This window comes from Colletotrichum graminicola (genome assembly GCF_000149035.1).
Source record: "Colletotrichum graminicola M1.001 genomic scaffold supercont1.109, whole genome shotgun sequence".
In the NCBI taxonomy this organism is placed as follows: domain Eukaryota; kingdom Fungi; phylum Ascomycota; class Sordariomycetes; order Glomerellales; family Glomerellaceae; genus Colletotrichum; species Colletotrichum graminicola.
The window spans coordinates 5,410-23,375 of record NW_007361113.1 but is presented as its reverse complement, the minus strand read 5'-3'; the positions used below and the strand labels follow the sequence as shown (position 1 = coordinate 23,375).

The 17,966-nt window shown below is 50.5% G+C and overlaps 4 protein-coding genes and 1 non-coding gene across 5 annotated transcripts; 1 reads left to right on the top strand and 4 right to left on the bottom strand.

Annotated features, from left to right (window-relative positions):
* Positions 1–3,714: 3,714 nt before the first annotated feature.
* GLRG_11724 (uncharacterized protein) lies at positions 3,715–4,098 on the bottom strand (the record flags this gene model as incomplete). Its single annotated transcript, XM_008102394.1, has 1 exon — positions 3,715–4,098. The coding sequence occupies one exon, from the start codon at positions 4,096–4,098 to the stop codon at positions 3,715–3,717; it is 384 nt and encodes a 127-aa protein (XP_008100585.1).
* A 937-nt stretch (positions 4,099–5,035) lies between these two features.
* On the top strand, positions 5,036–5,596 carry GLRG_11723 (uncharacterized protein; the record flags this gene model as incomplete). The annotated part of the gene is made up of 1 exon (XM_008102393.1): positions 5,036–5,596. The coding sequence occupies one exon, from the start codon at positions 5,036–5,038 to the stop codon at positions 5,594–5,596; it is 561 nt and encodes a 186-aa protein (XP_008100584.1).
* A 1,869-nt stretch (positions 5,597–7,465) lies between these two features.
* Positions 7,466–9,207, bottom strand: GLRG_11722 (uncharacterized protein; the record flags this gene model as incomplete). The annotated part of the gene is made up of 2 exons (XM_008102392.1): positions 7,466–8,861; positions 8,930–9,207. 2 exons carry the CDS (start codon positions 9,205–9,207, stop codon positions 7,466–7,468), a joined length of 1,674 nt encoding a protein of 557 aa, XP_008100583.1.
* Positions 9,208–14,982: 5,775 nt separating this feature from the next.
* GLRG_11721 (A/G-specific adenine glycosylase) lies at positions 14,983–17,023 on the bottom strand (the record flags this gene model as incomplete). The annotated part of the gene is made up of 2 exons (XM_008102391.1): positions 14,983–16,546; positions 16,590–17,023. The coding sequence occupies 2 exons, from the start codon at positions 17,021–17,023 to the stop codon at positions 14,983–14,985; spliced, it is 1,998 nt and encodes a 665-aa protein (XP_008100582.1).
* Positions 17,024–17,453: 430 nt separating this feature from the next.
* GLRG_13294 lies at positions 17,454–17,540 on the bottom strand. Its single transcript has one exon. It is a non-coding gene; the product is annotated as a tRNA-Gln (tRNA).
* Positions 17,541–17,966: the final 426 nt, after the last annotated feature.

The following is a 17,966-nucleotide window of genomic DNA, read 5'->3' as shown; positions in this document are numbered from 1 at the left end:
TTATTAACTAATAGTTAGGCTTACTATATATATAGTACTTCTTTATAAATAATAATAAGGGTAAAGGGGGTACTTATTACTATAGATTACTATTAAAAGGGCGCTATAGTATAAAGTTACTATAGCTATAGTTATATTAGCTAAATTACTAGTAACTTTACTAGCTATTATAAGTATAGTTAGTTTAGTATTAATTATCTACTTCTTTAGTTAGGTATTAATATATAGGTTATTTAAATTATATTATATTACTAATTACTAATTAAAGCTAGCTATATATACTAGTAAACGTTAAAGATAAATTAAAAAGGGTAAAGGAGCACTTTTTTATCCTATAGTAGGAGTTAAGTAATTAGTTATAGAGGGCTACGTTAGATAAAGTACTAATCCTTATAACTATTCTTATAAAGGTAGTTACTCTCTTAATAAGTAACTTTAGGTATTTAGCCTTACTTTTATTTAGATTATTTAAAATAGTCCTTATTAAATTAGTCCTTTATAGCTTAGTAAGGTAGGCCTAAAAGGTCTCTTTATTTTTAAAATTACCTTTTATCTATATAACTATAGTAATAAAGTTAGTCTAGTTATAAAGATAGTTAGTATAGTACTTTATAGCCTTACCTTTAAGTATAATAAAGAAGGCGCTTATAAAGTGCTCTTACTAGATCCTAGCCTTTATATAGTAGTTATAAAAGATTATAAGCTTTAATTTAAGTAACTTATATACCTCTTTACTATACTTTATCTTATTAAGATATAATTTAATAAGGTTAGTAAGCTAGTAAGTTACTAGTAAAGTAGTAGTAACTAGTGTAACTAATAAATAAGGGTAAGTATTACTTACCTACTTAAATAGTAAAAAAATAAAATTTAGGTTATTATATAATAAGGCTAAATTAATAGGCCTTTATTAACCTTTCTAGACTTAAGCGACTTATACTAAGAAGGTAATAATATAAGAGGGGCCTAGTTAATCTTATATTAATATTATTTTTAGTAGTAGGTCTATAATATCTCTTATAAAGTTAGGTTTATTAATCTTTAAGTAAAAATCCTTACTTTTTTTTTTTTCTTTAATATCCTTAAGCGTTTACGCCTTTAGATTATTAGCCTTAAGGGTATAGTAAATTTATTTAGTAATAGTTAGTAACTTTACTATTAATACTTATATACCCCTATATATTAAGTAGTCTTTAAATTTAATAATAGTTTTATAAGTAGTACCCTTAAAGGTATTAAGTAACTATTTTTTAAAGTCTTTAGTAGTATATCTTTATAGCTATTAACTATATAGCTATATAAAGCTATATTATATTATTTAAAGTATAATAATAGTACTTAAGGCGTTATATTACTTAACTTAAGTAAGGCTATTAGGAATATTAGCTAAATTAGTTATACCTTATAGTTATATAATAATAAAGGGCTAGCTACGCTTTAGGATAAGATATAGATTCTTAATATCTTATAGATAGATATACTTTTTTACCTTAGCTAGCGCCTATAGTTTACTTTACCTCTTACCTAGTCTTTCCTCTGCTATTATTACCCTCTATTAGCCTTACTAACCTCTTAAATATAGGCACTTACTTCTTGCCTATAAGGTTAAAGGTAAATCTATACGTTAGAGGAATTACTACTATTAGTATAAATAATAATAAGATAAGTAAATAAATAATATAATATAAGGAGGTATAAGTAAAATAAGGTAAATAAAAAGATAAAATAATAAATAAATAGATAGTAGTAAATAGCTTTAGGGAGGCCTTATGCTTTAGTAATATAAAGAGATAGCTCTAGGGAGGCCTTACGCTTTAGTAATATAAAGAGATAGCTTTAAGGAGGCCTTACGCTAGATCTTACTTAAAGAATAAGAGGAGACGTATACTATCTCTAAAAAGAGATATATATAGACTTTACTTTTTAGTAAGTAAGATACTATAGTTAAAGATTTTTAAAAAAAGAAAAGTAAGGAGTTAAGGTAATATACCTTACTTAAAAGTAAATAATAAGTAGTCTTTTTAGATTAATTAAGATAGTAAAGTTAAGTAAAAGTTATATTAGTTACTAATAACTATACCTTACTTAAAAAAGGAGAGAAAGTAAGAAGGATAGTATAGTTATTAATAGGTATTTAAAAAATAAAAAAAAGTAAGTAAATTAAAGTAATATAAGTAACTTTTACCTTTTTTACCTTACTTAAAGAATAAAAAAAGGTATACTTACTAAAGGTAACGCTTAGCTACTAATTATCTAGTTAAAAGAAGAAGTTATAATTACTATAAGCTATGCCTAGCTAATAACATAATATTAGAAGTATATAAAGGTAAAATTAGTAGAAGCTATTAACTTATAAATACTATATTAAAAGTAGATTACTTAGGTAGTTCTTACTTAACTACTTTATAGCTAGTCCTACTAGTAAGATCTTATTTAGATAAGAACTTATAAGAGTCTGTTTACTTATAATCTTATATAAGCTGTTACTGCTATAGTAAGATAAAAACTTAGTAAGATAAAAATCTTAATAATTAGAGGAAAAAAAGGTTAAAGAATAAAAAAAAAAAGAACTTAAAGAAACTTAGGTATAAAAAAAAGATAATTATACTAAATACTATAAAGGTTATTAGTAAGTAAGTAGTATATAAAGGAAAAGACTTTTCTAAAAGTAATAAAGTTAATAGTAGTAATAGTAGTTATTATATAGCAGACATAAGGCTTAAAGGGTTATTTACTAGGTTTTATAAGATCTTAGGTACTAATAATCTTTAGGCTAGGTAGCACTTTAATATTTTAATTTAAGCTACTGTAGTAAGTAAAGTACTATAGTCTCTTCTAATAATCCTTACTAATCTATAGTAGTAGTAACTATAAAGTTAACTACTAATTAGTGTTAGTATTATAGGGATTATAATTAAGGTAGCTATAATAGTATTAATTAACTATTAGTAGCTAGGTTAAGATATTAATAAGGGAAAGAGAAGAGGTTACTGCTGTAGGTATTTATAGTAGTATAAGTAAGCCGCTGGGGTGAGTCACGTGATAGTAAATTACGTGACTATAGATCGGCTCCACCATTAAACAGTTGAATATCCCGACATAAGTACTGCGACCGCATGGTTATGAACAGCACTGTCTCCGAGGTTTCCGGGCTAATGGTCTCTCCTTGGTACAGACAGGCTTGTCGCAAGCTCATACTACAGCTCACTTAAGACGGGAACTATTCGCAGCTATGAAATGAAACAAACAAAGCCGCCGCCACTTCTCCAGTCGGCTATTCCTGGAGCCTGATCGTTGTCAACAAGGACTGAACAGCCAATCAGTGGATTTCTCATCCTCGGCCAGATATCGTGCTAGATACGCCTGGTGAGTTCCTGGGCTTTCCCTGGGCCCAGGAGACCTGCTTATCTGGATATCCCTTCCATGAGACGGTTACTATCAACAATCGCTCCCTCACTAGAGGATCACGCTTGATCGGGGTTCTATGATTAAGTTCTGCTGTTCTCGAAGACTTCCTCCCTTGCCCAGACATTAGCATTCGACAATAGTATGTTCCGATGTTATGCCCAGTTAATGTCGGATATTCCCCGCGGTATCTCCGACATACAATGTTTTGATCTTCTCGGACTCACGCTTGGGTCGTCTTGTGAAAGCAGGCGACGGGGATTATCCACTATTGACTACCTTTAACCAGAGCTTCGCCCCAAGATCACATCAAAACAGCTTTGCGGCTTCGGTCTTGATCTTGTTGCAATCACCGTCTCCGGTATAGTACGGGAAAGTAATGGTATCGTCGGGTAGACGAAGGCGTGTGTGCATTTGCCGCTTGCGCTGGATGAGGCCAAGGATGTATGGGACGATAACCTGCGAGAATCCAACCCGCCAGCCACTCAGTCGCCCGCAAGTTGTGTAGATGCCAGGGTGCAGGACCCAGAGTGGGAGTTTGCAGCCTTTCGACATCTCATGGAAACGTTCTGCCGCTGGGGTAGGCTCCCCACCTTCATAGATGGCAGGGTGGAAGATTCCGCGGCAGCGGTGGTGGCCAATGTAGCTGAATTCTGCCTCGAGGTCGGAGGTCGGGTAGTACGTCAGGATCATGCCCCCATGTCCTCAGAATCCAATCATCAGGACCTAACTCGATGTCTTCGGTTGGCCATAACACTACCATTGTCGTCCAAGTTGACTTCTATAGGCTCAGTTGACATAAACAGAAAAAAAAAGGATATCAAGTCAAGCTTAGCGGGAAACGTTTCTTCTCGTCCTGCGTCGATGTATCGATCGGTATTTATCTACCTTGTGCAACAGCACGGCTGGTTTGCGCCTAGCCAGCACTGTTAACAGATCATTATCTGTCTTCCTTAACCTGGATGGAAAATAGTAGCCTGTCTAGGGGTAAAGGGACGCTTAGGATTACAGGTAAAACACAGGTCACTTGTATGACATATTAGATAAACCTCTAGACAGGGTTCCCCTCTTACTCTGGATTATCTCTGAGTACTTATGAGTCGATTTATGGCCTGTTGTGAGTATAACTACGCTAGACCCTTGTAAGCGGATGCTGTCAATGAGGGATTTCTTGTAGCCTACAGCCTACTACGGAAGGTAAGACCCTGGGTAGGGCTACTAGTTGTGCCGCTTAATCCGAAAGCTCGTGTTGGTCGTTGGTCGTTGGCTGTTGGTCGTTGGCCGTTGGCCGTTGGTTGTCGGCTGTTGGCTATTACTGGTTGGCTGTTTGCTTATGTGGGTTACCCCCTTGCTTTCTCGTGTTTAGCTGCTACTGGCTCCTGGTAGATAGTGAAGAAGACAGTTTGGTAGAAACATAGCAATAAAGTCGGCTCAGTAGAACAACGTCTGAGAAGCATGTTTTCTCTCTGCTTGTACTGAAAGACAAGTGAGGTGCCCATATATCTTCTAAAGGGATTTAGGAAATAAAAAAAAACCTAATCGTAAGTTTTAACCCTATGTTCTCCTTGCTTCTAAGGATTCGTAAAGAGTCCTCTAGCAGACGATAATACTCTTTACGCCGTTAGTTGCCATGCTTATTAATCCGTTCCGCCCATGCGAGGGTTCGCCAACCTTCCAAGAGGAGTATCGCACCAACTACAAACCAAAGTTCATTAACTCCTGGGTCGGCCCCCAGATTGTGGCTCCGGATACTCCATATGTAGCTGCAGTAGGACAAAAGCAGCTATACTTTCTTGACACCCGGTTTGACCCCAAGACTGCACAGCACATTAAAGAACAAATCGAGAGGGCGACTGTCGCAGGAGGCCCATACGAGGCTACCAAGATAGACGAGATCTCGGCTACAGCAGAAGTCATAAACACCCAGACAAATGAGACACTGTTTGTTTTTGACCCCCCCTACGCCAGGGTCCTGTTCGCGAAAGGAATCAACAGGCGCAACCCAGCTCTCCAACTACCTGAACACGAGCCTTCCGGGGATTGGCTGGTGACCTACGATGTTGGCAACCTGTTGAAAAATGGGATTGGTTATTGTAACCCGCTCTGTAAGCAAGCGGTCGACGCACCAAAGGAAGATGGGGAAGATGACGCTAGCTATCATAAACGGATGGACGACTTACACCGGAAGTAGGATAATAGTAGAGGGGTAGTATCAGACGCTAACACTGGCTTATAGTGCCCTTTATAGTATATTAAGCCTTTGTGGTTTCCGTCTTCTTTTGAGAACCGCCTGTGGCCAGTCATTCCACCCAAAAACTGTCTATCTGGTCTCAAACATGTTTGTTTCGTTTGAAGGATAATTATTTAATCCAAAGGACGTTTACTCCACCCAAAAGACATTTATTTATCCCAAAGGATGCGGGTTTCGATCCGCCACCCAAAATCCACCTAAAAGGTTGACTTATACAAGGGTTCTTTGGCAGGAGAACGAGGGATAGTGGACGGCCTTACCGTTATTCTACGCGCGAAGAGCTGGTACACCCATGCATTGCACAATGCTTCCTCGATGGCAATTGCTCGACAAAAGCTACGGGAGTCTTCTATCAGTGGCTGGGCCTCGAATGGTGAGGCCATGGAGACCGGAAGGATGCCGGAGCGTATTTCAAAGATTCGGCCATTCAACAAGAACTGAACGACGGACGATGTTTTCTTTCCCTGTGTCGACTCGAAAAGCTCCACTCCTGCGCAAGCCACGATCCAACCCCGCGTAACTTCCACCTGGCGACTTGTAAAGGAGAGCTGATGATGCCGAAATGTGTTCAGTTGACACCGTCAAACTCAAGTTGATCGTCTACAGATTCATAACCACCTGCGGTTCTCTCTAACCAACTGCGCAGCCGAGCGACGGCATGTCAACCCTCCCTCGCTGGACCAGGCAACTTCAGTATTCCAATCCTGACGGGGAGGGACCACACAAAGGTCCGGCATATCAGCATGTGTGCTGACCTTGTGCACGGCATGTCGTTTTCCAACCTACCAAAGGCTCCTTGGAGTGGTGAGTACCTGCCACTGCGAGCTCGTCAACAATGATGCGGTCAGGCGCGTCGCTCTGTTCGTTCGGAATGTGCAAGGGCGACTAGAACAGCTGCAGCTTAAACTCCAAGATCAATATGGGGCTATGCTTCCAGTATGGACTCGTGCGCTGACTCGTACGTCTTGCCCTTCGTGCGTGGAAAAGAGACACACTGCAGAACTTCCTGACAAGTCTTTCAGCGCCAGGGCACACCTACTATGTCTCATTCCTAAACCACCGTTCTTCTTGACACGGGCCCTCGCCGGGTATTTGTAAAGATACTTGAACGACTACCAGCTAATACTTGCATAAAGCATGGTAAATATACCACTTGGAGGGAGACGCGTACCGTTTTCGGCCGTGTTCAAGTTCAGAGGACGAAAGGGCCACCATCTAAACTATCCGAACTCTCGGCCCCAACATGTTGATCCCCCCAAATTTATGATTTGTTTGGTTTTACATACTGCTTTGAGGGTACCCGCCGCAAGTTTGGACGAGCCAGGAAAACCAGATCAATAGGTCCACCCGTTTTCAATCACCCGAGTCAGACTGTGGGACATGACGACAACGGTCAACTACTCTGCCCAAGGTACACCCGGGTTAAACATCTTCCCAACAAACACGACCATCCTCCGATATCCCGAGGAAAGCAACCTTGTTGTGGGGTTTCTGACCAATGAACTACCCCGGATACCAACGTTGTATCAAAATTCAGATTCCCCCACACCTGACCACGCTGAGATTGTATGTGGAACGGACGAAATAGACGTAGGTGCTGTTATTTTCTCGGGTCGATGACCGGGGCGTGGATAAGATCATCAGCAAGACTGGTCGCTGTAGCATGTTGATGAAAATAGTTTAATGGCCGCAAAAAGCACGTGCATCAGGGAGGCAATGTTAGAAATCAAGTCATTATTGGGTATATTGCATTCATTATATACCCTTTTCACCAGTCAGAATGCCTCTAGCATATTCGCTCCGCCAACCCTAAACCTGAGCGGGTTTTCTCTCCTCCGCATGCTCGACGTGCCCGATGGTAGCGATGGCAGCCTCCTGCTTCTCGTTGAAGACAACGTCCCTCGCCTCGGCGTCTTTGTTACCGAATAGGCCGATCTTGTACCAAGGAAGCTCGAAAAGACGGTCCATACTCTCCAGAGAGCGGCCAGCCGTCTCGGGCACGGAGAAGACTACCCAGATGCCGCCGATGGCGGTGATGGCGGCGAAGGACCAGAAGGTGCCCGAAGGACCGATGCCTCCAAGGCTGGTGGACGCCAGCATGTTGGGTACGGCACGGCTGCTACCGTACTGGCAGGCGAAGTGAAGGGTCATGGAGAAGGAGGTAGCGAGGGCGCGGACGCGGAGAGGGAAGATCTCGGCAGTGAGGATGTACGACATGGTGTTCCAGCCGAGGGCGAAGCCGATACCAGAGATGTAGATCATGGCGATGGCGCCTTCGCTGGCACGAACCAAGCTTTCTGGCAACTTGAAGGAATCATCGACCCCGAGCAAGGGCACGCGGGTCAGGAAGGCAGCCACGTAAATCATGGACACGGCTTGCAGGCAGATGCCAATGATGAGAGAACGCTTGCGGCCGATGACATCGACAAGGAACAGAGCGCAGGCGAGGGCGGAAAAGAGCTTGACGATACCGAAGACAGCGGTGACGAGAAGTGGAGTGGCTGAGCCGCTGACGCCGAGAATCTTGAACAGATCAGGGGCATAAAGGGTGATGGAACCAGCGCCACTCCATTGGGCGAAGACCTGCACCATGGAGGCGAGGTAGAGGCGGTACAAGTTGCTGGGGACCAAGAACAGCTCCTTGAGCTTTCCGTACCAGCTGCTGCCCTTGGTGGCCTCGAGCTCCTCGTGGAGGGCAGCCTGGATGCCATACATCTCGCGGGTGATGTACTCGTGGTCGGCGGGGAGATTGCGAAGGTGAGCCATGGCATCGGTAGCCTGCTCGATCTTGCCCTGCTTGACGAGGAAGCGAGGAGACTCGTACTGGAAGAAGGACAAGATGAAGATGACGCCGGCGAACATGATGTGCAGCGAGGTGGGCACGAGCCAGCGGTTGTGGGTGTTGTCGCCAAGGTGGATCTGGCAGCCGTAGTTGGTGAAGTAGGCGAGGAGGATGCCGAGGTAGACGAAGCCGCTGAAGATGCAGGTGCAAAGACCGCGGACGGAGGCCGGGGCGATCTCGGCGAGGTATACGGGGGCGACGACGGCGGTCTGACCGATACCGAGGCCGGCGATGAGACGGCCGGCGTAGACGGCGGCGAGGCTTCCGTTGTTGCCCATGAAGATGGCGATGCCGAGAACCCAGAGGACGCAAAGCTGGCGAGTGGCCCAGAGGCGGCCGATTTTGTCGCAGATGAGGAAGGCACTGGAGCACGCGCGGTTAGAGAGAAGGGCGGTAGAGCGCGCGGTGTGATGACGGAGAAAGAAGCTTACATGAAAGCACCGCCAACACAACCCAGCTGGACCATGGCGGAGACGTTGGCCTTGATGTTTGTCTGTTCTTCTGCGCTGTAGGTTTCGTAGTGGATGAACTTTTGGAAATCCTTGGAGGCGAAGGCGCCAGAGATGAGGCCCTCATCGACACCGCGGGCCGCGCCCATGAGACCGAAGGAGAAGACAGCAAACCATAGTCGCCAGTTGAGGACGCCCTTGGGCTCGTTCTCGTCTCCGAGTTTGAAGATGCTGAAGGGCTTCTTGGCGCCACCTGCCATGTTGACGGATGCAGTACGCTCGCACGAAGTGGAAAAGTGTCCGGTAGCAAGGGGGGATAGCAAGAAATGAAGAGTAGGCGAGGACTTGGATGAACACGACGGTTGAACAACGAAAAAGAGCGGCAGATTGAAAGGTGAGGAACGGGACGTTTTAATAGAGATTCAGTTCGGGGGTTGGGAGAAGCAAACACCCACCACGACCCCAACTCCTAACTCCCAACTCCACGCGCCTCCCTTCCATCCCCCGCTGCCAAAGATGACAGCCGGCGGCCAATGCGACGACGATCCCATGGGTAGAGAGGGCGGCTGTCGAGATTGCCGGGGTGGAGGGACATCGTGGAAACCCATCGAGGGGAAAGAAATGGACGGATCGAACCCCGGTTACGAATCTTGTCAAGGATGGCTAGAGATGGTGGTATGGGGATGAACGTGGAGACTCGTGCGGAGAGAGATGGAGGCGGCTGACAGGGTCGTGGAGTGAGCGGCAACTTGACCATATCCGGTTAAGACCGGAATGGTGTATGTACTTGGGGAAAAAGAGAGGGGAGTAGGGGGGCTGGACTCGAAGTAAACGGTCAGTTGGGCTCCGTCGTGTTCCCGTCCACCTCGCCGGTTCATCCGGTCACTGACACCCTCCGTCTTGCTCCTCAACACTCGTTGATATTGTCACGCGTCCATTCCGTACGGTATGACTGCATTGCATAGGGTTGCTTCACCCACTCTAGTATGCAAAGAAATCATGTTCCTGCGCGCTTCTGTATTACTGGAAAGGGCAGGAGAAATGAAAGGGTTGTTGTTGTTGTTGTTCGGGCCGTGTCCGGATAGTTCAAAGATGATAGATATCTGTACCCATCGACACGAAACGAAGGGTCAAGATGAACGCCGAAAATCCGAAGCAACGGGTGATACAGACTCCAAACTTCAAAGCCGTTCCGCCTGCGCGGCCGGAGAACTGGGGTGAGCTGCGGTGCGTTATTGAGATGAAGATTCGCGATGCGAGGGCACCCATGGCACACATGGCGTAGCCGCGCTTGAGAAGACTCGGGCACGCACTACGCCTCCGTACTAACGTGGCACCGGCACCGGCACCGTGAGCCATGACACTCCGTCCCCGGGTATTCTAAGGCGCGGCCAGAAGACGACTAGCGGCGCTTACACCGGCCATGTTGAGTGTTGAGGATGACAAAGCCAAGAGATTGCCCTAATGCTTGTTTCCACACCAGCGCAGCTGCCTGGAACCGTTCCGGGTCACCGGATTAGGCCAAGAGTTCGGACAAAGACTATCGGGCCATTGACAAGTGGCGTAGCGGACCTACCAGGCTGTGCCAAGGTACCCAGCCAAGAGGCGCCGAGGAAGCCAAGTCGGTCACGACGGCAGCGTATGTGTGTGTAAGTGCATGCATGCATGTATGTGTAGCCGTGACGTTATGCTTGGCTATCCCCTCTGCCCCCTGGCATCATATAGAGTAAAAGAGAGGGGGACTTGGAGAAGAAGCGCACAGATCAAGCTTTCCCCGCAGAGTGTGCGGTGTGATAGCGACCCCGTTCCCCCAAGTTGTTTGCGGAATGTCTTTAATATGACTCGTTGACTAGGTAGACAAGTCTGCTGACCACAAAGGGGGATATGGGGGAGAGGAAGCGGGAAGAAAGCCAGGCGCTCCACATCCGCCGGTGACCCATATCCCATCTCTGTACCTCCATGCGTACACACGTACGCATCTGTGAGAGACCCCGGATGGGCCCCAAATCAAAAGTGCTTGTCTGAGCTTGGCTTCTACGCAAGGAAGATGGGGAGGGAGTGGGAGGAGAAGAAACCTGGCATTAGCGCGGACTTGGATGGTCGGCATCGCAGCTCGCCGTCTCGCGACTAAGCCGATGGGACCAGACCCGCGGGAACAACAACCTCTCGGTCAACTTCCGCGGGAGCTGGCCTCCATGTAAGACCTTCCCGCGGGAGCTGGCCTCCGCATCGAGTCATGGACCCCGGTCTGCTAATTCCGTGGGGGGGGGGGCTTATCGGACCGCACATTCTTTTCTTTCGGCTGGATGTCGGTGGACAACAAGGAACCTGTATTGGTAAGAGATTGGGGAACCCAGCCATGACTTTGAGGGGCTCTGTATCAGTACCTCGTCGAAGAAAGCTTGTTCTTCGTGACCGCCAACCAGGACGATGATGATTTTGCGGGTTGTTCGTGGGCCCGTGTCGCTCGATTTTCTTAACCCCGTCTGTCTGTCTGCCCCGGCGAGTACGACAGCCACCCCCGGGTCCCCCTCACGTACGATGCAGTTAATCACATCTCGACCCCAGAGTCCGTCCCCGCGAAGAGAGGCTTCCTTCTATGGAGACCGTATGGGGAGACCTAGTGGGCCTAACTTGTAAGCCGCGCTACGTGCTTCTCTCTCTCTCTCTCTCACACACACACACACACACACACACTCACACAAACGCCTGGTTGGACTCGGCGAGACTTGCTTTACCCACCCCAACAATACGAAATCTCTGACCGACATCGACACATTCCATTAGCTCATTCCGCGGTGGAGAGATGAGTGGAGGACGCCCTCATCATACTGCATCACATCTTCTCCAGGCATCTTCTAGCCCCCCGCCCCAGCCATTCTGGACCAGGTCGGTGATTAGTACGACTGAGCGAAGACCTTGGTCTCGTACGATATGCAAGATGCGGCAGCAATGGTATTATGCTATGTCTTGGGCCAGCGGATTCCTCTTGCTCACTACAGACGCCCTTCCCGTCACCCATAACCAGGTCTCGGGGCTCGGAACAGAACCCGAGCCCGACAGATACGCGGTAAACGGTCCGGAACCCTGTTTTCCTCCCCATCTGCTAGGTAGTTTGTTTCTGCACGCTCACGTCAAGACATGATTGCAAATACGCGATTCATTCCACGTGACGACACGCTCCTTGGCATGAACTCTCTCCGAGGTGGCCCTCCGACCTGATCGTCCATCCCCAACCGTTCCCCCTCCACAAGCCCTCTGCTGCACTTATCGAGATGACTCCCGCCCAACGCGACGACCCAACTCGGCCGCGAAGGCATCGTCAAACGCCCACAGCGGCAGCAGCAGCAGTAGCATCTCCTCCGGGTCCTCGTCGACGCTGCAGACGTCGCACACGACGACGGTCCCCTGCTGCCCCATGCGCGGACAGCGTGACAATCACTCTGCACAAGCACACGACACGGCTCGTCGGCACCCGCTCATACCTCGCGCCGCGTCACGGCGACGTGCGTCCCCTTGCACCCTTGACGGCGGCGGAGCAGGTTGCGGAGGCGATCCAGTGGATGCGCATATAGTTGAAACTCTTCCTTTTTCTTTCTTTTTTGATGCTACGGTGACGGAATCTGTTTATCTTAGATTCTAAGAGCCTGTCTTGCAGTTGACGAGGTGAGTTGTCTGGCAAAACCGCCGTGGTATCGCCCGAGTGCCACTCGACGCGCTGGAATTCCCGACAAGCAGAGAAGACGCTGGCATCCTACAGTCACTCAAGTACGAAAGTTGGTGAAAACCCATGTCTTGTAACAGAAAAGGCCTCATCGATGCAAACGCCAAGACGTCTTGGCGATGCAAACGCGGGCTTGTCGACCAGAGCCTCATCTCCCCCAACCCAGTGTGTGTGTTCCGATATCATTCATATATGTCTTCAGCGTTCAACCCTTCTCAGAAGACCCCCAATCGCAACCCGGCGGGATGTTGCCGTGTCTGCATCTTCCCGCAACTCTAAACCGCATTGGAGAGGGAAAAAAGCCGACGACCCTGGCCGCCTGTCCCCTCGGTGCCGTATAGCCATCCCAGAGGCCCAACTTGTCCCCGATGAGTCTTACCCATTACGCCTTGGCCCATGTTTTCACCCTCTCTCTCTCTCTACCCCCCTCACCCCTCCCTCGCCCCCTCACGGAACCCCAAAATTCGCCTTGGGCATCTTCCGCGAACGAGGGGGGTTGGTCGAATAGCCGGGCTCTCTCTCTCACCTGCCTCCATCCGAATCAGGAGCACGAACATGTTAACCCTGGCTCGTTTCTAAGCAGCTTGCTCACTCGCGCACCGTCGCCTCCAAATTTCCCCAGTGCCCCCCAAAGGTGTCTCGTCCGTCGTCGTCGTCGTACCCGGCAAACCGCCCCAGCCTCTCGGCCGCTATCGCCGCGTATCGCCCGGCCGCCCCGGCCTCGCCCGCACCACCATGCCGTAGAACTCTCCCGCCTGCGCCGCGACGTGCTTCAGCTCGTCCCGCTTGCGGTCTTAGTAGAGCATGTTCAGTATTGGGTCTGCTTTTTTGTTTTTTTGCTCTGTCAAACCCAGGTGAACCTCAGGGTTGGAGAGTTGACAGGGGTGTTCAACAGCTGATGCTCAGTTCCGAGTGACATGTTGAGCCTGGCCCAAACAAACAAAATGGTAGTTTCCAAAGTGTTTCCCTACTTTCTCGGGACCGGGGACGGGTTTGTTTGCACGCCAACTTGCACCATTTCATCCACCGAAAAAAATATCTGTGACACCATCCGCGTTTTGCGGTTGCCGCCGTCACTCTACATCAGAATAAACATCGATCGCATTTAGCCTCATGCACCCTCCTTCCCCCCAAAAAAGAAACCCCCATGCGGTGATCGTTTCTCGGCGAAGGGTCTTGCTATTAGTATTCTGGGGTGAGGGCATGGCTTGCTGCAATGCCGAGTGTGCCAAGCTACTTGGCTTTTTGGGGAAAAGGTGGCTTTGGTCGAGAGACAGAACCGCTGCACCTTGAGGGTTGCCGAGGGGAACCATTTAGTCTGATCTGCTTGGCGCAGCCGATCTTATTATAGTCGAGCTTGTCTCTCTGTCGAAAGAAGGTAGAATAGCGGCGTGCTTGTTTGAGGATGGAGGCACCGAGACAACCCACCTTGCAACTTCTAGGGACCACCGCGATGCTTGACACCACCTTTTTCCGCGGCTCACTCTAAAGAAAACATGGGATTATCAACGATAGTCGAGATTCAAACAAGAAAGTGGCAACAAAGAGAGAGAGAGAGTGTGAGTATGTGTGAGAGAATTGCCATTTCAATGGCTGACGGGGATTGAGCCCGACATGACTGGCACGTGTTAGTGATGCCTGTCCTGTCGAGACGGTAACGACGCAAACTGATGTTTACGGGTCGAACTCACAACCTTGAGATTAACGGCCCTACCATCTACCGATTGAGCTAGTCGGGCCAGGGCTGTTGCAATGGGGGGTTGAGAGGTTGTGCGCAGGTGCGAGGCCAAGAATTGGAAGCAGATTGCATGCGAACGAGGACACGGCACCGACGTATCTATCCATATCCAACACTGAAAGGAGGAACTCATTGAGATGAAACTAGGTCCGCCTTTCCCCAGGATGAGCCGGCATCAGCGGTGCACCGTCACGGAGGTGCGGGGTGGCGGACGGGGAGCTCGGCCGGCGGGATCCGGGCGCTCCCGAGCGGTCGAGTCCGGAGGAGTCAAATACGGCGGCAGGCAAGTCCCGCAACCCCCGACGCGTTCTGCATGTTTCACGGATTGGAGGTGCCGGGACGAAATCAGGATGCGACGCTTGAATCATGCAGGTATAACTTGGTAGCACGACGTGTCGTCCCTATACAACATCCAAAGCGTTGCCCCCGGATAAGGGGATTAGTCTATAGACGTCCGTTTACGTGATTAATCCACGATACCAGAACATGCATGCGCACGTCTTCTCGAGAAACGCAGACCCCCAACCTACACAAGTCAAGCCCGGATGAGAACGGGTTTCCGCACGAGGCTGTCTACTCCTCGACCCTCTCCTTCACCAGGGCCCAACACTTGCGCATGCCGGTCCCCATCGATTCCTCGTCCACCTCCTCCGCCGTGGCCCACCGGTGCCTCGCATGCGACGACGACACACACCCCCCCTCCCCCCCTTCCACTTCGAACAGGTGCACGTGCATCGTCAGCTTGATGTGCGAGAACAGCCACGGCACGCTGCCGAGGTCGCCGACGTGCCGCGCCCGGGGCCCGTCCTTGGCCCTCGCCTTCTGCTGCTTCTCGCCGCCGCCGAGGAGCAGACCCGAGACGTACCCCTGCGCGTCCCGCTTCCTCGACGACGCCGTGTTGCTCGCCGCCGTCGGCGTCAGCGTGTGGCTCGGCAGCTCCCACATCCCGGCGAGGAGCCCCTTGTCCGGGCGCCGGTGGACCAGGAAGCGCCCGTCGCTGCGGCGGCGGACGGCGCAGACGAGGGCCTCCTCCTCGCGCACCGCCTTCTTGACGACCTTGAGCGGGAACTTCCTGGCGTGCTCGGCGATTATCTCCAGGGTTCTCGCGTCGGCCGCCCGCGGTCCCGGCGAGGCCGGTTCTTGTTCCTTTTTGGCCGTCTTAGAGGAGGAGGAGAAGAAGGCGGACAGGGTGGCCTGCTTCGCGACCGGCCGAGACCTGGTCCCCTTGCCGGCCTCTTTGCCCCCCTTTACCGCCTTTGGCGCTTTCGCGTCCGAGTCTTCCCTCGAGAGGGCAGCCTCATCCTCCGCCGCCGCCGCCGCCGCCTCCTCCTCCTCGAAGGGCTCGCATATCGAGCAGAGGTCCTCAATGTCCTCCACCTTGGCGGCCCTCGTCGGTTTAGCGGCCACCAGCAGGCCCTCGGCGTAGGCGCGGCAGGTCGAAGTGACGGGACACGCGCCGCAGTTCGGCTTGGGCGTGCAGACGGTGCTCCCGAGCTCCATCAACGCCTGGCCCCACCGCCCCGGCCGATCGCTCGTCGGGGGCGGCGGCGGCGGCGGCGGCGCCTCCTCGTCCTCGTCTGAAATCCGGTCCCGGGCGTCTTCGGGGTCGTCCCTCGCGACGGCCTTGGCGAGCGCGTCGGCGGCGGCCCAGAGCAGGTCGATGACGGCCTTGTCGGTCTTGGCGTTGCCGAATACGCCCAGCTGCCGGCTCAGCACCCGGAGCACGTTCCCGTCGACCATGGGCGCCGCGCGGCCGAAGACGATGGCGGCGATGGCGCCGGCGGTGTAGCGGCCGACGCCGGGGACCTTGGCCTCGAGCTCGGCGGTGTCGGCGGGCATCAGGCCGGCCCAGCCCGGGTCGGCGACGACGAGCTTGGCGGCCTCGTGGATCCTCGTGGCGCGGCTGTAGTAGCCCAGGCCGCGCCAGGCGGCCAGCACGTCCTCGGGGGCGGCGGCGGCGAGGTCCCGGATGGTCGGCCAGCGCGCCATCCAGCGGTTCCAGTAGTCGATGACGACGGCGACGCGGGTCTGCTGCAGCATGATCTCGCTGATCCAGACCTCGTAGGCGCGCCTCTCGAGGGCGGCGCGGAGGCCGGCGGCGCCGTCCGGGTGGGAGCGGCGCGGGGTCGATCCAGGCCTTGCGCCACGGCATGCCGCGGGTGGTGCTGGTGGCGTCGAACCAGGCGAGAAGGGCGTCTCTGCCGCCGCGCCCGGGCCGGCCGTCCAGCAGCAGCGGACGGTGATAGTTGGCGGCGTGGGTTCTCGACGGGGGCGGGCAGGGGTCCGGCGTCGTCGTCGTCGTCGCCGCCTGTCCGGATGGGCCGAAGAGGCTTGCGTGAAGCTTCTCCGTGTCTGATTTCCGCGTCCTTTCGACCTTGCGCCGCTTGGGCGGCGGCTCTGAGATATCCTTGACTCCATCGTCGTCGACGGGGGGTGTGAAGTCCGCCTCGGACGCGTCTTTCCGTGGCGACGCAAGTGGTGGTTTGACGGCGGCTTTGCGCGTCCTGGATATTGCTTTCACCGGCTCGCTATCCGGCTCGTCGTCGGCTTGGGCCGAGATCCTCTTTGCCGCAGCGAGCGAGCTTTGACGGCGCACAATACCGCGCTGTATCATGGTTAGGTTTTGTTGTTGTAAGTGCGAGACGCGACGACCGGGAAGACACGTCGAAAAGGCGATGGTGAATGACGGCCAAGCTTTAGCGTCGATTCCGGTGACAGGTCCCTGGAACTAAGATCGCATCAGGGGTCTAGGGTCCCTAGAGACGGGTCACAGGCCACTGTAGCAAACAGACGAAGAGAAAATGAATGGAAAGATGGCCATGTTTTCCGTCTATCCCGTTGCTCAACTATCTAGCAATGTCATCTATCCATATGTCTATTACCTAGGTAATATTCTAGTACGTCTTAAATATTCCTCATTTCATTAAAACGGCGCGTTAGAAAAGTAGAAACGCAGCAAAATACATCGGCCGGCGCGCACCTTGCATCCATCCCAGCCTGTATACACATGGTATACGCATATAGTTACAGCAAAACAAAAGATCAGGTCCTACCAGGATTCGAACCTGGGCCTACGGAAAGGTCTGAAGGCAATCAGAATCCGACGTCCTAACCAACTAGACTATAAGACCATTAAACCTCTCTAATTACTGTCGGGGCCGTCGGTTCCACCGCCCACGCAGTCTGCGCACACGATGCCGCGAATAACACACAGGCGAGGACAGAGAGGGAACAGGACAGACAGATTTCCACCCTGTGTATTTTTAGGTTTCTAATCATAGTGTTGCGATGTTGACCATCGCCTAGATATCAGCAGTATAGATTAACGCCAATCGGCCGGAATAACTACGGCTACTTCGCCGTGGATCTACTGGATTCACAGGGATATTACGTAGTGGATTTGCCACGTAATCCTACAATAGTTTTGTTAAATCGTAGGGATTGTAATGGTTGCTTGATTGATTGTATGATATGTTGTGTGTATCTGGTTAAGATCCCGCAGAAGCAGGGAACTCCCCCTATTTCTTAGTTGGGAAATCCCGGAGAAATCCTGGCCA